General features: G+C 33.9%; 2 protein-coding genes and 1 long non-coding RNA gene across 4 annotated transcripts in view; 1 reads left to right on the plus strand and 2 right to left on the minus strand.

Moving 5' to 3' along the window:
* LOC106679018 (modular serine protease) overlaps positions 1-3140 on the minus strand; it is a 25361-nt gene extending 22221 nt beyond the window's left edge. Inside the window, exon 1 of one of the 2 annotated variants that reach the window (XM_067050821.1) lies at positions 3052-3136. In XM_067050821.1, coding sequence (XP_066906922.1) covers positions 3052-3079 — 28 coding nt within the window. In that variant the 5' untranslated portion in view covers positions 3080-3136. Of the gene's footprint in view, positions 1-3051 lie in introns of both variants that reach the window. The other variant, XM_067050820.1, reaches the window with a different exon arrangement.
* LOC136796614 (uncharacterized) overlaps positions 1-21328 on the plus strand; it is a 557216-nt gene that overhangs the window by 345164 nt on the left and 190724 nt on the right. The window lies entirely within an intron of this gene.
* LOC106679020 (coagulation factor X) overlaps positions 15948-21328 on the minus strand; it is an 11193-nt gene continuing 5812 nt past the window's right edge. The window contains exons 5-7 of the mRNA XM_014417926.2: positions 19890-20057; positions 16300-16456; positions 15948-16233 (exon numbers count right to left, since the gene is read on the minus strand). Coding sequence (XP_014273412.1) covers positions 16052-16233; positions 16300-16456; positions 19890-20057 — 507 coding nt within the window. The 3' untranslated portion in view covers positions 15948-16051. The remainder of the gene's footprint in view (positions 16234-16299; positions 16457-19889; positions 20058-21328) is intronic.

Raw genomic sequence — 21328 nt, forward strand, 5'->3', positions numbered from 1 at the left:
TAGCCCTGAAGAAGCCCTGCAACGTGGGGCGAAACGTTGGCTCATTAAAATAAAATAGTATATTTCTACTATTTGAGTTTTTCTTGACCGCACCCGGACCATATCCCTTTCATCTTTACACACGGTCAATCAATAATCTTCCTGTATATATTTTCCATTGAAGTGATCAAAAATTAGCATTAAATCACTTGTTTTTTTTTTTTTTCTACTGGAAATGTAGACTCCAGGAGCACGTCCTCAATGTAACTCCGAGTAGGCAGTGCCATTACCCGAATTGCGGTGAATTGTGGCGAACACACTAAGAAAATTTGTGGAGTTTTTTGCCTTTGCGAAACAGAATAGAAAACGTTTGTCAAAAATGCGTTATTGAAGATTTAAATCTGGTGAAACAGTCTCAAGGCAAACGAGTAATTATTTCTCAACTTATTTTTTTATTTACTGCTGAGGTTATTTTTATAACATTTTATTTATGAATCATGTTTGTTTACAAAAAATAAATAAAATAAAAGAAGTATCCTGAAATTAAAAATAAAAATATCTACATTGATGTAAGATACTAGGAACTGTAATATTCAGGGTCATTTCCTTATGAATAACTGATAGGAGTCGATTGGGCAATGAATTGGCAAAAAAAAAAAGATTATTTAAAAGAACAAAAAACTTATTTCAAATTTATTTACTTTTCCTTACTAAGGATACCTTCTTTATGAGTCTACGTTAACCCCGGAGGCCTCCCGAACTCACAGCTTGACTCACGACTACAGTGAAACAGAAAATAACTATCAGCCACTGCCGGATTCAAACCCATGTCGATGTATATTATATTATTTATAATTATACTCACATCTGTTATCATTGTTATTAATATAAAGGCGTGTCCATTAAAAGGTTGGATAGAATGAATAGAAATTTAGAGATGGTATTCTCTTTCATACAATTGTGATATTGTTAATCGTCTTTAGACACTTTGATAGCTTCAGAAATTTTGAGACTATAACAGACCTAAGGAAAGGTCAATTTATTCCTTTATTTCTCTTAGAAAATTTTATTTTTAATTTTACAAAATCAGTTAGCAAGTACCTGCATACTAAAATATTTTTACGATTGGGTTTATGTATTAAATTTGATTAATATTACTTAAAATTACTACGTGATATTCCAATAATATTGATTTTAAAGTACTATTTTATTATTTTTTGTTTGTTGTAGAAAAAAGATATTTTTTTATTTTATAAAATTTTGCTCTGGTTTCATACTTCATGACTTTCAATCTTAGTTCAATTCTACTTCGTCAATATTTTTAATATCTTTTTTCTTTTTTTTTTTTTTGTATTAGCTATACTTTGCAGTTTAAACAAAAACAATTAAATAACCTTTCTGATAAAGTTTTTAGAATATGTTTTTCTATTAACCTTTTATTGTTGTGAGGTCTTAAAGCATATAATTTTAAATATCAACAATATTGCAGTTTTTTTTTTTTGCTTAAAATATGTGGAAAAAAATAAATCAATATGTTGCAAGATAGTCCAGAAGATTTTTACAGTATTTTTTTAACAGGTGATGTGCAGCCAAAAAAAATAAGTGAATGGTACATATCACTAACTGATATTAGTTTAAATTGAACATATGAAAAAATAAATCTTCTAATAAGCTACTGCAAATGTTTACTCGCACAATGTTGCACGGAGTGATTCGAAGCCACAGTAATTATAATAAATTATACTGCATAATTTAAATATTATCAGTGATTTATTGCAAAAACACACTAAAATATGTTAGTACAAATGTATGGGCAATTAAATGGACTTTAAAAAACAAAGGCATTGTTTAATTTATTATTTTTGTTTTTTTTTCTCTCATTAATTAAATTTCACATATTAAACAAATGTATTGTAATATGTTTCCATCCTTTTTTGATTCTATACTGTCGTACCCTAGTATCTGACTTTTACTTATTACAATTTTTAAGTGCGTATATTACAGAATAATAATAATTTTAATGATAATAATCACATATTTTTCTTCTTGTTTTCAGAAATACAGAATTTCGCAATATTTCACTATTATTTTAGGACCAGAATTAATGTTATTCTGCCTTTGAGAAAAATAACTGATAAAAATTATAGTTTCAAAAACAAAGAACGTGCATTTTCCAAAAAGTGTCATAATTGATTATGATATAAACATAAAGCTTTCAGTTTTATATTGGTTCACAATAGAATTGAGTTCTGGGGCTCTACCAAACCATCAAATTCCTCCTGCATCCAATTCTTACAATCCAAAATCCTACGTAAAATCCTTCATGCTCCTTATTACGTTACAAATAAACTCATCCACAAAGACATTAACATCCCATTCGTTGCAGATTTGGCCCAAAACATATAAGCGTCTTTTCATTTCAAACTCCTTACCCATCCAAACCCATTAAGTTTTCATCTCTCATCCTTAACAATCCCTGATAATCTTCCGAGGCGTCTGAAAAAAAGATGGCCACGGAACCTTCTAGTTTAGATTAATGCTTGAAGTACCACTAACGGGTGGTTCCTACCCAAGATTTTGAAGTGTAAATGAAACATACAACATATATACTTATTTTATTTATTATTTGTACAGTTGTAAATCACATTGAATAAATAAATTTAAAAAAAAATATTAGTTTACGAACGATTTTCTGATCAAATAAAAATAAATCTCTTTATTATCTTAGAAATATATTAAAAAATTCGCGTTGCAGTTTTTTGGGTCAAGACCGATGAAAGAACAAAAGAATCGAAACATTATTGAATGATAGTTGTCAAAAATTTACATAGCCGTGGATGATAAACTTTCATAGCACAGTATTTTTTACTTGAATAATGTTTAACTCGGACACTCCCGCAGGGTTAAGAGACTTTATATAAAGGAATCTGCGTGATGGACCACGTAATAAGTATGAAGCCATGAATAAGACGTTCTTTTGAATTACACTATTTATAGAACACTCCATTACCAGTGAAGTTTAATATTTTATCAAAAAGAAATCGTAAATAGCTTTTTCGGGACAGTACTTACAGAAGAAGAGAAGAAGTAGGAGCGACATCTTGGTTCAGACTGACAGGACTAAAGCCAAACCGGTCATCCTTGGCTTTAGCAGGATTCCTCTACTCCTTCATCCTCAATGCCTAACAACTAACTTAATGGCTTATTATTAGGAACTAAATTTAGCTTCCACTTCCCGAACCAATCAAAGTAACTTGATTATTGATTTAAAAGAAAAACAAACAGAAAACGTTTATTGAAAATTACTGATATATCTTTAATTTATTCCCATTCTTGTATTATAACTATAGATTCCAATATCGATGCTAGTATCAATTACGGTGTCAATATTCCCTATAAGATAAAATTTCGAAGTTATGTTTAAATATCGAAAATGTTTAAATATTCCTGGAGGATATATCCAGCTACTATTTCGATATGTTTGGAAATTATTGATACAATATATTTATGTATTTGCTAATTTGCTTTTGAAGATATCCCCGATGCAAATAGAGTTATTAATATTAAAAAATATTTACAAATCAGTTTCACTAAAGTTAAAAAAATATAACATCCGAGATACATGAATAACTTTTCTTCTTCTTGTTTTTTTCTTTTTTGGTATAAGTTTAAAAAAAAAAATATCTTGCAAAATAAAAAAAGGAAAAAAAAGTAATACTCATGGGGTTACAGAACTCTATTTTGTGCTCTAATGTGGAACATGTTATTTAAATAAAAATGAATAATAAATAAATCCAAGAACCAAATGTACTTCTGAAAAACTAAAATTTGCCCACTAACTTTTGTTGGTATTGACTTTACCGAAGTATTTTTTGTTGGGTAGAGTTTAAACTAAATAAGAAAAACCAGTAAAAACTCTATAACGTCTGTGGGATTAGTCTAATATGATTAGATTAGGTCTGGGTATACAAATATTGTATGACTGAAGTACAAATTACTGTGAAATTTTTTATAGGTATTTGAGTGTAAGAAGGCTGCGTAAGTTATGAATCATTTGTACTCACGACGGGTAATTGGCCTTGTGATGGAGGCCCACGGTCCAAGGACAACAGGTTGCCGGCAATACTCTCATCATTGAGTCTTCCCAGGAGAGGTGATCCTGGAGTGTATATGTATCCTGCACTGTATTTGTCCTTAGTGTAAGTGTATGTAAATAGTGGACTGTTCTGTTATGTGGTAAGTGCGATTTATACTGAAATCAGGAGACCGGAGTATCATTAATCCCCACCAGTGGAGCGCAACTACTAGCCCGTGCGTCTATAGAATGGACGATACCAGAAAAGCCTGGTGGTTTTTGGAAGCAAAGCCGGAAGGAAGACGTATGCATGTATTCTACATTGGAAAACTAGGAGCAGCAAGAGGACGCACCAATTCAGAAGACTAGCCAGGGAGAGGTGGGCTAGATGGACTGAGACTGCAACTTCACGGTTGACGGCAGACAGGAGTTAAAGAAAGAAAAAGAAGAAGAGTGTAAAAAACCACATTTAGTAACATGACTAGATTCATTTTGCAGGAGTTTTCACACTTTCTACCGCTCGGCGGCGCCGATTTTAATTCGGCTTGACTGAATGAATCATGAACAAGCCACCTTGAATGGGATACATTGGTAAGCTGTAGGTTAAGTGTGCCATAAAAACCAAGTAGGAGTTTAAAAGGCTCGTTTGTAGCTGAGGGAGTTAAGCGACTGCCTCAGGACAGCAGTGGGACCTGTTGGAATCCGGCCTGAGGGGTACACTATTATTTCTGTGGCGGTCCTACGAAATGAAAACTTGCCCTCTCCACTATGGTTAGAATAGGCTAGTTACCTCTAAATAATTCCTCCTTCTGTATATCAGAAATGGCCAGAAGGGGTCATTAAAAAAAAAAACTAATTTAAATTTCATTTTTTCTAATCATATATTATGACCTAATATGTGTTTAGAAGGAAGAATATCATAAAACAAACCCCATTTTACAAGCATAGATTACTGTTGCTATTGACTCGCAATATGCTACCATTATATTCTCATAAACAAAAGAAATATGCCAAAGTAATTCTGCCACCTTACCGGGTGTGTACTGCCGCGGCCGCGGGCCGTAGGTTGAGTATACCTGTTCTATATAATAGCTATGCTGTAATAATAACTCAATTACAATTGGTTGCCTGTTCTCCTGTTGGTTTCAAAGACTCTGGGCCTGAGGATGTGGTCGCTGGTGTTGGTGAGTAGATAATAATACTCCTTCTCTCTGACTTTCCCTCGGCCACTGAGGAGTCCTATGATTTTAGTACGTCGCACCCTTCTCGTCCTCATTCTGACCCTAACTGAACACCAATCCGCCTCCGCTAGATCCTTGTATTGGGTGGGCTATGTGTCATTAGCCATTCAATAAGTTTCTGCCTCTAAACCTCCTCAATAATAGAGTATCAAAGCTTACTATCTTGATTTATGGCACAGAAAAGCTCGCAAAGCTTTTTCTCATACTAATACGGCAGTCGCCGAATTTTCGTTGTTGCATTTCATTCTTCACCCAAAACTTCGTTATCTTCAAGGCTGCATCCGATCAACCGTTTTGTAAAATAATTAAAAAGTTGAAAACTTATGCTAGTTTTCAATTAGTTTAAAATATCAATAGGATAATCTTATGAATCATTTTTTATAAATTTTTGATAGATTTATTTATTGATCTCAGTTGTGGGCAATAGGTAATAGTGATGAATGATCTCATACATACTAAAATAAAAAATAAATAAATAAATAAAATAAAAAATTATAAACTCTCTTAGAATGTATACAAACAAAAGAATAGACAATATGAACATAATCAAACTATCTGTATGAAAAACAAATAAATAAAATAGCATAATGATAAAATAATATATACAATATTTACACAATCGACCTGAGGATCACTGAGCCCACTCTATCCCCCACGTGTGAGGGGTAGAGCAGAGCTCGAGAGATCCCAGCGCATCCCTCTCGCTGCATCACTGGTAATGAGCCAGTGGAGGCTGAGCAAGTGCGCTAAAGCCGCAAACACTCAACTTATGAATCATTAGATAAGTAAATGCAATTATTTTTCAATCTTTACCACGACTTTTGAATAGTCAAGGAGTCAGTACTCTTAAATATACAGTACTAGATCTATTAAATGTGAAATTTTAAAGCGAATACTACACTTTAATCCTTGATAGGGAACGTAATAGTATTAATTTGTTGGGTAAGGTAAGACATTGATACATTTTGGCTAATGAACCTATGAACCTTCCCAGTCAATGAAGATTGGCATCACTGTGATGCCGCAATATCTTGGAACATGTTACCTGTACCCTTATAGAAGTTACGAAGTTTCTCATTGATTACCTGAAAATGACTCGTTATATTGATTTAAATAATGGAATATAATAACACATATACCCGTCAGAAAGGATCTACCCTTCTTGTTCGCAGTTAAGCTATTAACTTTACTAACTGGAGAATGCAAACAGAGCAGAAGACAGTTCGAGGAGAAGTGATTTTGTTATTCTAGTAATTAAAACGAAAAATCAGATTTGCATAGCATATACTTATTTTAAAATGACTCTCCTAGGTCCCAACTATCATCGGAAATAAATATTATAACATTTAATATTGAGTGGAAATATTGAGGTTTATCGGTGATTATCATCTGTCTATGATTATTAGATATGGTTTTTTCATTTATTCATCTGTGCAGAATATCATTATTGAAAGATATTCTAATCCAAGGAGTGTGAATATTTCGTGAATAAGAGATCATTTTTTTTCTAACATTTCCTGAAACACACTATATAAACACAATGAATACACACCATTATTTCGATAGCTTCAAGAGAGCGTATGATTTTAAGTGACCCAAACTCTATAAAGCATTGAAAAAGCTAAGGATGGCACCAGGACGACAAAGGATCATGTTCAGTGAAAAGTCAAATTCGGTAAAGAAATTTGGCTCGCAAAAAGGCGATAACCTGGCGTGTTCATAATTTGCAGATGATGTTGACTTAATCGATTGTTGAATATAGTTAAGCGTGAATTTAATAGTCTGAAATAAGCCGTTGCAGATCTGTCTGCAGAAGTTCAAGTACGTGAGAGCTGGCCAGAGCAATTGGAATGCGGTAAAAGTACCTTATTAATAGTTGCTTTCAGATTTCAGAGCGTTGGTAATTTAAGCATTTCGAGTCAAACTATTGTTCTACCAATAAGATCGGAATAAAAACAAGAGTTTGATGTTGGATAACAAACACTATTTTCGCTTAATAAAGCATCTCATTAAGCCTTTGATCTAAGTGTTTAATTTGACAAACTCTCGTAGAACAGTCCTTACACATGGATTATAGGACTTTCTTGTAAAATATATTTATTTGTTAGTCGGATGTTCCGTGGCCAATAATAGTGTCGCATTAGCATTCAAGCATTGGTAATAAGGATAAAAAAAACTCTTTCATACGATATTTACAGTGATATATAAATTAAATAAAAAAAAATAATAAAAATGAAATAAACAAAATAATACTAATTTAACTTGTGGAAATAAAAACATGAAAGTAAAAAAATGTTACATTTATTCTTGTATACTATATTTATATTAAGTCTGGAGAACTCTGAATCGAGCGTGTTGCTGTTGTTGAACCCCCAATCCTGAAGGAAACAGTAGGCACTTTATGGGTCAAAAATTTAGAAAAGTGGTGTGAAAAACAAGAAGGGACTGAGTTACGAGTAATAATAGGATCTGAGCCAGATCTTTTATTGAAGTATTTGCGAGACGTTAGCTGAACTGTTATGGTGAGGTTTGTTGGACGGGAGATGATCAAATGAACCGCTCGCTGATTGGAAGGCCAACAGGAGAGTCGAGCTGATTGAAACACCATGTTGGTTGACCAAGGCTGATATATAGTCACTACAAAGGTGTTCTCAGTAGGAATATTATTGTTCATTGGATCAACATTTAATAATGGCTCTAGACAGTTATAAACAGAGATCGTGGAATACCCTTTCGCTAATTGCATAAGGGAGATTGCAGGAGAGATAGAAACAGATTTTTATTTTTATATAATTAAAATCCATATAAAAACATTACAATTTTTTTTAATAAGTAAGTAAAAAAATGACATAAGTCTAAACTGAATTCTTTTTTTTGGTTTACTAGTAATTATATATTTTGGTTATAAAATCTTGTGAAGGGAAATGCTGGTTCTATTCCCTCAAGTCGAGGTGGTTGATCGGATATTGAGCCCTAGGTTACCTATCTTAACCAAAAGATCTTGACCCACCCTTCATCTCTTCTTAATCCCGTTGACCACCTCCAAACCACTCCGATCCTCTTCTAACCACCTCCAAACCACTCCGAGTCACTTCTATATGTTTTAAGATTAAAAAAAAAATCCACATCTAATTTGCTTAGCTAGTTATATATTATATACTCATTTTAAAGAGTAAATACGGTTTCATGTTATCTTGTTATCAAGTTATCTTGCCTAAAAAATTCGTTTGTCCTATTCATTTTTTCTTCTTTGTGTGTTAGATAAAAAAAAAAATGTGGGAACCTTGGTACTGGCCGACAGAATAGAAACGTATGGAAATCAAATAATGGACTAATACAGCTTAAGTCTAAAAATAAAGATCCATAATGATAATAATTTGAACAGATAGTCGTTTTCTAATAGGAAATTTTTATATTTTAATAGGAGATTGCAGGAGCTCACTCAATTGAACCGGCTCTACCGGGATTGCTAATCACAAGTTCATGTATTCCATAAATCACCCAAGTTAAAACATCTCAAAGCTCTTTATTGGTACGACACAAACTTGGAGTATACAAAAACATATACATATTTAGGAGTACCTTTTGCATTCATAGGTAAATCAAAAAAGGCTTCTGAATATTTTATACAAAAATCATCCATTCCCACCGCTAAAGTTTTGGAAACCCTGAGAAGAGGAAAGAGCGACTCTTGGGAGACAAATATAGTATTATTTGACTCAATGATCTCCACAGTTCTCCTATATGCATCCCAAATTTGGAGCCTTAGATATCTGGATGCTATCGAAATTTCTCAAATGAAATTTATTAAATACCTATATGGTTGGCTCAAGAATATCCCAAACTATATAGTTTGACTTGAGACAGGTAGAAGTCCATTAAGTTCAAAAGCAATAACAAAGATCATCAACTACTGGTCCAAACTGTCATTAATGTCAGAAAAGAGACTCCCAAAACTATATTTCAACAGACTAAGTATGCTAGATGCAGAAAAACCTGACGTAGAATACAACTGGGTCTCACAAGTTAATATGATAGCCCACCAATATGGATGTATAAATGAGTTCAATAGTTCATATGAAAACGGAATATTGATACATAAAGACGATGTTCTTGAAAAGATCTTGAACCACAACTTCTCAACTGACATCAATAGAGCATTGAACTCAAACATTAATCTCCTCCCTCCCATATACTGATCACTCTGCAGTTTTAACCTACTCAAAAGCATATTTAACATATAGGTTAATTTTTTTTAAAATAAGGTGCATCAGCCAACTAAGAGTAGGAAACCTGAAGCATATCAAACTACACCACGAAAGAAAAACCATCACTTTCAAGGCAAACGGACTCTGTCCATTCTGCAAAAATTATTTCAATCATAGTTTGTACCACATCCTCCTACATTGTACCACCTTTAAAAAAAATAGACAATATATCTTAAAGCCACTCATATCCGTATCTTGCTACTTACCAAACATTGAAAATATATTGAACATTGATAGTGAAGCCAAATTGAACGGACTACATATTTATATTATAACAATATGCAATAAGTTTAATTTTTTAAGTGATATATAAATTCTATTATATAAATAGTTTTCGAAGCCAATTAATATCTTTCGCTTTCGTTTATTTAAAAGAATTCTCATAATTTTAAATTAAATATAATGGAGCGATGAATGATATTATGTTAACAGTTGTGTATTATCCAATCAATTTTTTTTGTTTATTGTTTTGTTATAGAGAACTTCTTTTTATCTTTTGTTTATCGTTTTTGTAATGGAGCACTAGACTCAGGTGTTGTTTTATAATTGTATATTGTGTAATGAATTTTTACAAGATTTTGTCTCACAAATAAAATCATATCTATCTATATTGAAAATTATCTAGTATTACAAACTGTAAATTTCATATATATTTCTTCTTTCAGCCCTTAACTTCTAAATAATAAACATTTAGGTAAATAGGTATTGAGAAAAAGACAACCGAATCCGAGGAACATTAACTCTTTTGTAAGATTTAGGGTAGGAGGGAGTGATGGGGAATTGAAGAGGATTAGGGAGCAAATTGGCGAGAAACACTATTAGCGAGGTGCAAGGGAACTATTTAATTGTTTCACTCGCTCGATTCGCTCTTATTACAAGCGCTAAGGGTCTTTTACTCTCTAAAGTGCTAAAGACTTTTCTAGTATGTCTACCAGCCCTAGCTTGCTTACGTTACAGATATAGATTGGCTCGTAGTTGCAAGAACTAAAGGATTAATTGATTTAGTTCCACAATTAGTAAATCTTTCTCAATAATACTTTAATGGCTTTATTGCTCTATAAATAACGTTTATATGTTATCTGCGTTTTATTGGTGCCAACGAGACCTTTCTAGTTTTGGATGCAATCCATCATTGTTTTTTTCGATCCCTCTAAAAACAGAAAACAGACCAGAATTAATAAATGTGAATTACGTAAAGAAAACATAATTCAAAGTGAGTACTGCCTTTTTCGACCCTGGGTATTTGAAAGTCTTAATAAAATATTTAACTGTGGGTTGAGATGATCGTTCTATTAAAAACTCTAATAGTTAGAGGTGAGGGGCTTCTGCTAGCCGATTGATGGATGTGACCAAATGATAAGAATTAAATAAGATGACATAAGAAGAGAAAGAATAATAAGTAAGATAAAGGAATAATGTAAAGTAGCAAGGCAGGAGAGAGAGAATAGACTGAAGAAAGGTGCTATGCACTGTCTCGGGATTTAATCGGGATGCCAGGTAATAAGTTAAATAATTAATTTGTATGGAGTCCTGTAAAAACTATTATTATAATTGGTATTTTTCTCAAAGGCTTTTTTTGTGTTTACCAGTTTACCAATTTTTTTTAAATATTTTTTTATTGCTATTTACAACTGTACATTATAAGACATTTAGTAAATCTGATCCAAGTTAAATTGGAGTGTTACAGGCGTGTAGATAAACTACCCATTGGTAGCACTCTAATGACATTTTACATTAGCTGGTCTCGTGGCCATCTTTTTTTCAGAGGCCTCGGAGGATTGTCAGGAATGGAAGAGGATGCAAGATTAGAAACTAGGGAGTTTGAGTGGTTAGATAGTTTATAATGGATGGAGTGATATCTGGTTCGGGCTAGATCGGTTACATAGGGAACACTAAGGTCTTTATGTATGATTTTATTTGTGACAAAGTAAGGATCATTGAGGATTTTACGAAGGATTTTGGATTGTAAGGGTTGAATACCAGAGGAATTCGAAGGTTTAGTGGAGCCCCAAAGCTCAACTCCATATGTCCAGATTGGCCTTATTACAGTCATGTAGATCAGTCTTTTGTAATGTGTCGGAAGTTTAGACCGTTTGTCTAGTAAGTTCTGTAATAGTCGAAATAGACGTGCAGTTTCCAGTCTTTTCAGTCTGGTGTGAGGAATCCAGGTTAATCGCTTGTCCAAATGTAGTCCAAGGTAGCGGATCTGTTCGACAGGGGTAAGAGTAACATCATTAAATGAAACTGTAGGGCAGTCTGTAGGTTTACGACGAAGGGTAAAGGTGATTTGATGGGATTTGTTGGAATTCAAGGGCTGTGATATGGGATTGGAGATTTTGGGATACAATTAATGGGTTATTAATAACAGCGAGCACACATCTGTCATAGGCATACGTGGTGAGGATAGTATTAGGATTGGTTGGAATATCAGCTGTATAGACAGTGTAGAGGATGGGACCAAGGATACTACCTTGAGGAACACCAGCGGACTGAGAATAGAGGTATGAATAGGAACCATTGTGGTTTACTTGGAAAAATCTATCAATCAGAAAGGAACGAATGATGAGAAAGTGTGTAGGAGGTAGGAATTTATGGAATTTTTAAAGTAGTCCCGGGTGCCAGACTCGATCAAAAGCCTGTTCTACATCGAAAAAGACTCCCGCGCAGTTCATTCCGCGCTCCAAAGAAGACGAGACAACGTCCACCACACGATGACATTGCTGGATAGTAGAGTGAGATGTTCGAAATCCAAACTGGGGATCAGGGATTATATGATTGGAATCCAGGATGGGGTATAGGCGTTTCAAAATGAGTTTTCAAGGATTTTGCCCATGATCGGTAATAGAGAGATAGGGTGATAGGATGATGTGTATTCTGTAGGCTTTTGGGGTTTGGGGATCATTTTAACTATTGATAATTTCCAGGGGTCAGGAAAATATGTGGAACGGAGTACGGCGTTATATATGTAAGTGAGGAATAGGATTGCTTTCCGAAGGAGAAGTTTTAGAATGTGGGATGTTATTAGGTCGTATCCAGGAGCTTTGCGGGTAGATAATCTTTGAATGATACTAGATATTTCAGAAGGATGAAATGCTTTAGGTGGGAGGGTCATTTGGAGCGGAATATTTAGTTCTGCTTCAATAAATTCAAGATGAATTGGGTCAAGGTTATCAGTATGTGGAATAAAGGTTTTAGAGAGGTGTTGTCCGAATGTTTGTGATTTTTCTGCGTCAGTTCTGGTCCAGGTTTGGGATTCGGTGAGAAGTGGGTGGTTAAAGTCTTTGAAATTCAGCAGTTTTTTAGTGGCCCTCCTTAATGATTTGTCAGTAGTTGTAAGATTTTCAGTGAAGTTAATTAAATTTTGAATTTTGTATTTTCTGATTTCTACTTTTAGTTTGTTAGTCAATTTGGTGTAATACGTTTTGTCAGTTGGATATCTGGTCCTATGCCACTTCGATCTTGCTTGTCGTTTTTCCCTTAATAAGATACGAAGATGCCGTGGCAGGTTATTTTGTTTATTGTTATTAATTCTATTAGCCGATGTGTTGTCAATTATGCTTGTTCCTATTGATGATGTGAGTTTTTCAATAGCTTCATCAATGTCTTGTTTTGTCTTCAGTCGTATGTTTAAGTCCAGTTTAGTTTCCAGTTCACATTTAAATTTGTCCTAGTCAACTCTTCCTCTTAAGTTTTCCAATTCAATATATTTATTTCTATAAAATATCATTACCATTAATTATATAATATAATAAGGGGTGGTATGGGGTATATAATAGTAAATAAAGTACATTAAGAAAATAAGTATTTATTCATATATAATGTTATTAAAATGGTTGTAATGATTCAAATAAATGTTTAGATTATTACCTAATATATATCTGAATGAGTGCTGAGTTGGTTGATTTGGATGGTGCGTGTAGTAACGTGAGTGTCATCTTGTTCATAATGGATGGCGTCCAGGTCTCATTGCCGTTCTTAGGACTTCTCCAAGCCCATGCTCGTCTCTAGCCCGTCTTGTTGCTTCTTCCGCTTCTCTCTCCTGCTGTGCTCTTTGTTTCCTGTACATCTCCTGGCTAGATCCTCGTAGAGGCGTTACCTTTCCGGAACCTTATTTCCCATTGGCTATCATCAGCCACGCCCAAGAAAAATACATAAAAAGAGGTGATACAGTTAGAATGGTTTTTTGGTGGAAGGGTTGTTTATGATTTAACTGACTACCGACAAAGCCAGCAGGCAATACCTATTTTTAATAGATTTATTCAGGAAGGACTCTTTTACCTGTGCCCCTTAGCCATCTGCAAATTGCTCTTTGTTGACAGTCACATACCCGGCACAGGTATAACAAGACATATGACAAAGACCCCTATAATATTATTAATTGCTAATACATTGATACATAGCAAAGGGTAATATTGGCAGAGTTGATGTGGCCCTTCTCTGCCCCGCTACCTCGCAGGAATGAGGGACGGGGTTAGTGCCCGAAATAAGGGATCGAAGGAAGCGGGGAGGTTGTCAAAGAACTTATATGTCTCTGATGTAATGTGTTGTTGCACTGTTTCCAGCTGTAGTTCGTGATATATGTGAACCATGTTACGTCTTACATTTGATGTGCCTCTGTAAATCTTCTGTAACATGCTGTTCTGGTATCGTTAAAGTTGCTTCAGGGCTATTGTGTATAAGAAGTGTAGTAGCGGTGCATCCCGCATTAGTTATAGTCTGAGTATTGCTTTGTACATGAGAAGTTTGAGTCTGAGTGACAGTTAGTGGATAAAACATATCTAAAGCCTTTTACTATCAGATATAATTCCATTAAAGACAATGTAAGGATTTGATTATTTTTTTTTTCAAATGGCTATTCAAAAACGGTTCCTGCTCTTCAACATTTCATCTGTCTCTGACCGTTTTTGGTGACCGAATTTTTTCTAGCAGCAACAAAACCATAATGGACTTAATACTTACAATCTTGTCAGTTTCTTTTTTTTCGATCTTGTTTTCTATTTTTGTGCTAAATCCCACGATTTTTATTTGTATATATGGCATTAAGTACTTGAAAGAAATGCATTATTCACATACAAACAGCTCTACAGAGGGCCAGAAACACCACCATTCACCAGGAACTCCAGCTACCCTCTGTGCCGGAGTATATAGGCCGAAGGCACATCAAATTCTTTGATGGGCTGAAGGCCTGTGCCAACCCGCTATTCAGAGAAATCGCCCCTTCAACGAGACCTGGGAGGACCCCTTGGTAGACGTCCTCGCCGAGGGAAGGACATCGGGGTCTGCATTTTTTGTAAGCCCCCCTGCTATCATGTCACCAATGTATAACCGCCTTCAGCGGACCATGTTTTTTTTCTCATCTTATAATGCCATACGGCAATCGAAGATATCATTTAAATTTGTATATATATAAAGTACTGTATTATATATTTGTATTCTGTAACCATATATAAAAATTTAGAGAGATGTAGATAGTTGACCGTAGATTAATGCTTGAAGAAGTTTATCGGGGGGAACGGTCAGCAAAGAACAACATAAATAAACAAAACAATATTTATTTATTTTATGCCGACGTTTCGACCTGAGTTTCAGGTCTTCATCAGGGATAGTGGCGTGTAAATGGGACGGGAAGATGCTAACTGACAGCAAACGTCGGCATAAAATAAATAAATATTGTTTTGTTTATTTATGTTGTTCTTTGCTGACCGAACCCCAACTTCTTCAAGTAAAAATATAGAGGTTTGAAAATAAAAAATTATTCTCATACACGAGTATGTGTTTTTCCTAATTTAATTTACAGTTTAATTTTTAGACAAATTTGAGGTAAAGTAATGCATCAATTAAAATACGAAAAGTCTAATTAGACCTAAAAGAAAAAACATAGTAATTACAAATGACTTATATTATTGGAACAGATATAACCACTGGTTTAGCATAACCATATAAATCTAGTACGCTCCACACTATTTTCACACAAAGTTTTGTGTAGATTGGTTGGCTTTTATTCAAGTTATGACTATTTTTATGATTTTTGGAAAAAAAAAATTATGACCAAAAAATAAAAATATTTCTATTGTTATAAAAATTTCGTTCCTCTGGGTGGGAATAACGAATACGAATTTTGTTCCTTCAAAGCTTACAACAGTTTAACAAAAGATAACGAAGTGGTTATCCGTCGATAACTGGAATTGCAATACTTCCCCTTACCATATATTAAATATATAGGAAATTTCCCTTATTTCTGATTTATTGTTTTGAATTTGTTAACCAGTTTCCTGCCTTTTTCAATCTAATTATTGTTTATGTATGATTTAACGCTTCTTCTTTTCTTGTCTTACCATCGTTACTAAATTAAATGAATGAATAATTGATAAAGAAAATAATAGATTAAAAGAAAAAAATTAAAATATATTTCTAGAAGCCACTATTACATATGATATAATGACCTAAACACATTTACATGAGTATATCCTTTCCTCTTATTGATCACTTCAACCTACGAGGGTTCTGTTGATCCATTGTATGTGGCTGCTGATGTTGGTGAATGCAATGAGATCGTCCCTCTTTCTATCCTTCAAGCTTCCGACTCCTTTGATGAAGTACCTCTCCTTATCACCCTGGCCCCTGCTGAACACCAAGCCACCGCTGACGTATTCATGTTCCACAGTGTTATCTAACATGAGACATTTGATAAGTTTCTACCAGTGAGCCTCATTACAAATAAAATATCTATACTTACTATCTTTGTGGATGGCACAGAACTTGTCCGAAGAAATAAAACTGCTAAAATCTTCACTCACTTTCTTATAGCATTCGATAAAATTGAGTTGCTGCATTCGAAACATCTTCGGTTCGTCGCTTGATTCTCCTCTATTGTTCACTGCCCATCCGAAAACCTATTTTGGAAACTAATTTACGATTAGTTGTGCGATCATCATTGTTTTAAATTAAAATATAGATAAATTAACTAATTAATCATTTGTTCAAATAAATAAAATTACTTTGATTTAAGTTAATTTTAAATCTTCATAGATTAATATATCTAATAAATTAATTTACTTTGGCTCGTTTTTCAATATACATACTCTTACTTTCGTTGGAATATTAATTTATAAAATGGCTCTCACAGGGAATTGGTAGCTTTGTGGTGAGGCAATGTGCTACCAACTCCAAGCACCCGGGTTTGAATTTGGCTGTGGCAGAAAATTATTTTCTGATTCACTGTAGGCGTGCCTCAACCCTGTGGATTCGGAAGCCGTTCAGGTCCCACACAGCCTCATTAAGCGGATACCTTGGGGGGAAGGAGGGTAAATTGGGTAAAAATCTGCCGCACCTGCATAATTCTGACTGTATCACCTCTTTGGAAACAAATTTATTTATTTTTTTAATGGCCTCATGATTATTATGGGACACAGTAATTAAAATTATTTTACCTTATTTATCTGATTAATACATAGTACCTTGGAAGAGAACTGAACTAATCAGACAGAAATATAACGCACTATAAGAAACATTTATTAAACAGATAAATTAAGATCAAGTGGAACCTTTTGTTGACAATCATAAAACACCTCTTCCATATAACATGGAAATAAAGTTTATCACATTTATTAATTTTAACAATATAAACACTAATTATCTCATAAATTCCATTAAATTATTCATGCATATCAGTCATTTCTATAATTTCTTGACGTATTGGTCAACCATTAATTAATGGTACATTATTCAAATTATATTTTATTAATCTTAATATTCTCTACATTTTTAATGGTTTTTAAATATTTACAACTTAGACTAATGAAATAGTAATATTTATCTAAAAAAAATAAAAAATAAAAACAAATCAATTGTAAAAAACTCCCTGCCAAAACCAAAAAAAGAGCAGCCATAAGTTTTCAGAAAACCGTTGCGCTAAGCTCCAAGGATGTAATCCTTTCTGTTCATAAAGTAATCCTAAACCGAGGAATGAGTGCTGAGGCTAGTATTCTATAAAAAGAGGAGCATTATTTAAGATGAATTTTCCTATGATTTTTTTTTTCGTCCTTCGTAATTTAATAATGAATTTCTATTTTTGTTATTCTAAGTTTTGTCCGACTTTAAGATATAATAGTGTTTAAAAAATACTTCTTCATACATTACTGGTTATAAAAATCCCTGATGAAAAAAACTACAAAAACCTTTAATGACAAAAAAAATCTACAAAGAGTAGGAATAACTTTCCAAAATAAATGATTGGTAACGTAGACGTTTCATATACCATTTGTTGGATTTATATAATCCGAATTTTGCAGCTCTTTTTCGATTTTGTATAAAGTCGGGGTCAGGGTTCTCATATTTTGATGGCCCCCTTTGCCGTGTGTCGGAAGACCCCGATGACACCGCGACTGCGATGTCGCTCTAAATTATCAATGCTGCATGCAAGATAGGACCTGGCTTGCCCTTACTACCCGTCCAGAACCGAGGACGTGTTGGCCAGATTCGCCGGATGCGGCGAAGACGTCACGCAGATAAGCCAATATCTTAATATATGAGAGCATCCAATGCTCTATCTTATATCATAAAATCGAAATAAATAATTTTCAGCTAGCACACTAACCCAGTTTGCTCCCACAGAGATTTCACTTGCCCTTATAAAATATAAGTGCACATTAATAAGTCTCACAAGTCAATCCCACTTTTCCACACTAATTTAAATAGTATTTTCAGCATAAATTCGGATTCCAGATAGTAAGGCACGAATAGATGTAAATACCCACTAACCACCTAAGCTCAATTGTTCCAAACTTTGCTGTCTTTTTAACGCGTGATAATCTCCAAGGCGTCTGAAAAGAAAACAGACTCGAGCTCTTCTACTCTTAAAATGTTATTGGAGTTTTTGCAATGCCATTGTAATATAACACATCACGTTTACTAGTTGTATGTTTTATTTTATTCAGTTATAAATTTTAATAAAGAAACGTCATACATTTTTTTTAAATTAAATATGATCGAGTCTGGCACCCAGGACTGCTATACAAGATCCGTAAATTCCTACCCCCTACATATTATCTCATTATCCGTTCTTATCTCTCAGACAGGTTATTTCAGGTAAATCACAACAGCGCTTATTCATCCCTGTTTCCTCAGTCTGCAGGTGTACCTCAGGGTAGTATCCTTGGTCCTATCCTTTATACAGTTTTTACAGCTGACATCCCAACCCATCCTAACACTATTCTCACCACGTATGCTGATGACACATGCCTGTTGTCATTGAATAATGAACCTTTCATTGTATCCCAATCCCTCCAATCCCACATCACCACCCTCGAAGAATAGTGCCAAAACTGGAGGATTCAAATAAATTCCAATAAATCCCACCAAATTACATTTACCCTTCGTCGTAAACCTTCGTCTTGCCCTATAGTACCTTTTAATAATACCCCACTTATTCCTGTTGAACAGACTAAATCTGGACAAACGACTGACATGGAATTCTCATACAAGACTGAAAAGACAGGAAACTGCTCGTCGATTCCGACTATTACAACATTTACTATACAAACGTTCCAAACTTCCAATCAATTACAAAAGACTGATCTACATGACTATTATAAGGCCTATTTGGACATAAGGAGTTGGGCTATGGGGCTCCATTAAACCATCTAATTCCTCCCGAATCTAATCCTTACAGTCTAAAATCCTTCGTAAAATCCTTAATGCTCCTTACTTTGTCACAAATAAAATCATCCATCAGGACCTTAGTGTCCCCTATGTTGCCGATTTGGCCAGAACCAGATACCAATTCTTCCATAATAAACTTCCCAGCCACCTAAACCAACTCATTTCTAGCCTGGCTTCTCCTTCACTACCTAATAATCCTCCTAGACGTCTGAAAAGAAGATGGCCACGAGATCTTCTTCTTTAGAAATGTTTTTGGAGTTCTATCAATGGGTAGATTCTCCACATGTTTTTATCATGTCATAATATCACTTTCAGCAAATTTACTTGATGTGTATCCGAAAACCTATTTTGGAAACTAATTTACGATTAGTTGTGCGATCATCATTGTTTTAAATTAAGAATATAAAATACCGATGGCTTACTTTACAGTGGTGCAAAATACAGTAATTTTAATATGTAAATATCTCATTAATTTAAATTGTTTATTTGGTAAAAAACAATATTTTTGTCAGAGGGATTTTATTTTTGCCGTTATTGTATGCAACGTGACCACATCAAATGTTGTTTTTGAACAACATTTGGAATTTGTACTATATGCAGTTTATTTAACATACCAGAACATGGAAGGTTAAATAAACGTGAAGTAAGGTTAGGTTAATGACTTACCGTGCCCACTTCGCCGCCATTGGGCTCGTACAAACTTCCCCAGTCGATGCAGACTGGCATCACTGTGCTCCTGAATTTAATTGTGTCGTTGAGTACAAGAATAGCAATATCGTCCTGGAATCTTGTACGAAAACCTCTGTAAGTGATACGGAGTTTCTTACTGATCACCTAGAAAAGGATTCATTTAAATGATTAAATATTGGAATAATTTTAATTATTTAATCGGTAGAGAACATTTGTTTCTGTTTTCCATATTAAACCGTTTTCATGGAAAGAAATATGCAAGTAACATTAAACAGAACAATATTCGAGATTTTTTTTTTATTTCAATTCCGATAACTAAGTCTATGTCACTTATGAGATCGCTCTCTTAACTCCGCCATTGGGAACACATAATACACAAACGACTCTAGGAAAGTTTTCTTATAAGAAAGATGAGATCATCGAGGAGGGGAAGAGCTGGCGCATGCGTAGACCTATCCTAACATGTACAACAGTAGTCATAATAAAGGGGTTAAGTTTTTATCTCGCGGGACGACCACAGAAATAAGGTCGATACCCCAGTCACGAGCTGTTGGCGCTATTACTCCCTCGGCTACAAACGGCACGCTAAAAGGTGGTTTGGTTGAAGTCCTGCAACATGGGTGAAACCTTGGTGACTAATAAAGATTTTTCTACTACTCTAAATATAGTAAATATTTTTATTTTTAGAACTTGATAATGGGCAAAAGAACCCGAAACGTTGTTTGGATGATATAAAGAACAAAGAACTAAAGCCCTGAAAAAAAATAATAATGTTTCGTATTAGCGTTTTGTGTCAACTTTAATATCTTATTGAATTTCGCCTCTGGAAATTTGTTTCCTAACTATAAAAAAAAGTAATAATTAATATTAGAAATATGTGATTTACTTCCTGTATTTTTTTTATTGATAATACTTATGACTTTTGTTTCCATAAGATTCAGTATAACACAGTACCCAAAAGAAACATTGGAAACTTGTACTAAAACTTTTACTAAAGTAATCGCATTTGTCTCCTTCCCACACCTCTTCCCCTAATAAACATCTTTCCACTACAGTAATGTTAATCGACTCCTGATTTTTTAATCTCATACTAACGAAATCTTTTTATAAACTTTCATCAAAGTACCGATTATTTATTTATATTTTGGGAGCGTTTAAGTTACTTATATTCCCTTCACTAACTAGGTAATCTCTTACACAATAGAAAAAATAAGGAAGCTACAGTGATATTACTGTATTATTACGGTTTTTTTTTAAAGTTATTTTATTGAAGAGAATTAATAAAATCCGCTATAAATTGGAGGCATTAAGTATTAGTGATCAAATACTAATTCATTTAATATGTACAAATATAGAAGAATAAAAAAGAAAAAAAAAAGAGAAAAATAAAGGGAAAATTCCATGATTTGTATATA

This window comes from Halyomorpha halys, unplaced genomic scaffold (assembly GCF_000696795.3).
Source record: "Halyomorpha halys isolate HHAL.00 unplaced genomic scaffold, Hhal_1.1 Scaffold172.1, whole genome shotgun sequence".
Taxonomy (NCBI): Eukaryota; Metazoa; Arthropoda; class Insecta; order Hemiptera; family Pentatomidae; genus Halyomorpha; species Halyomorpha halys.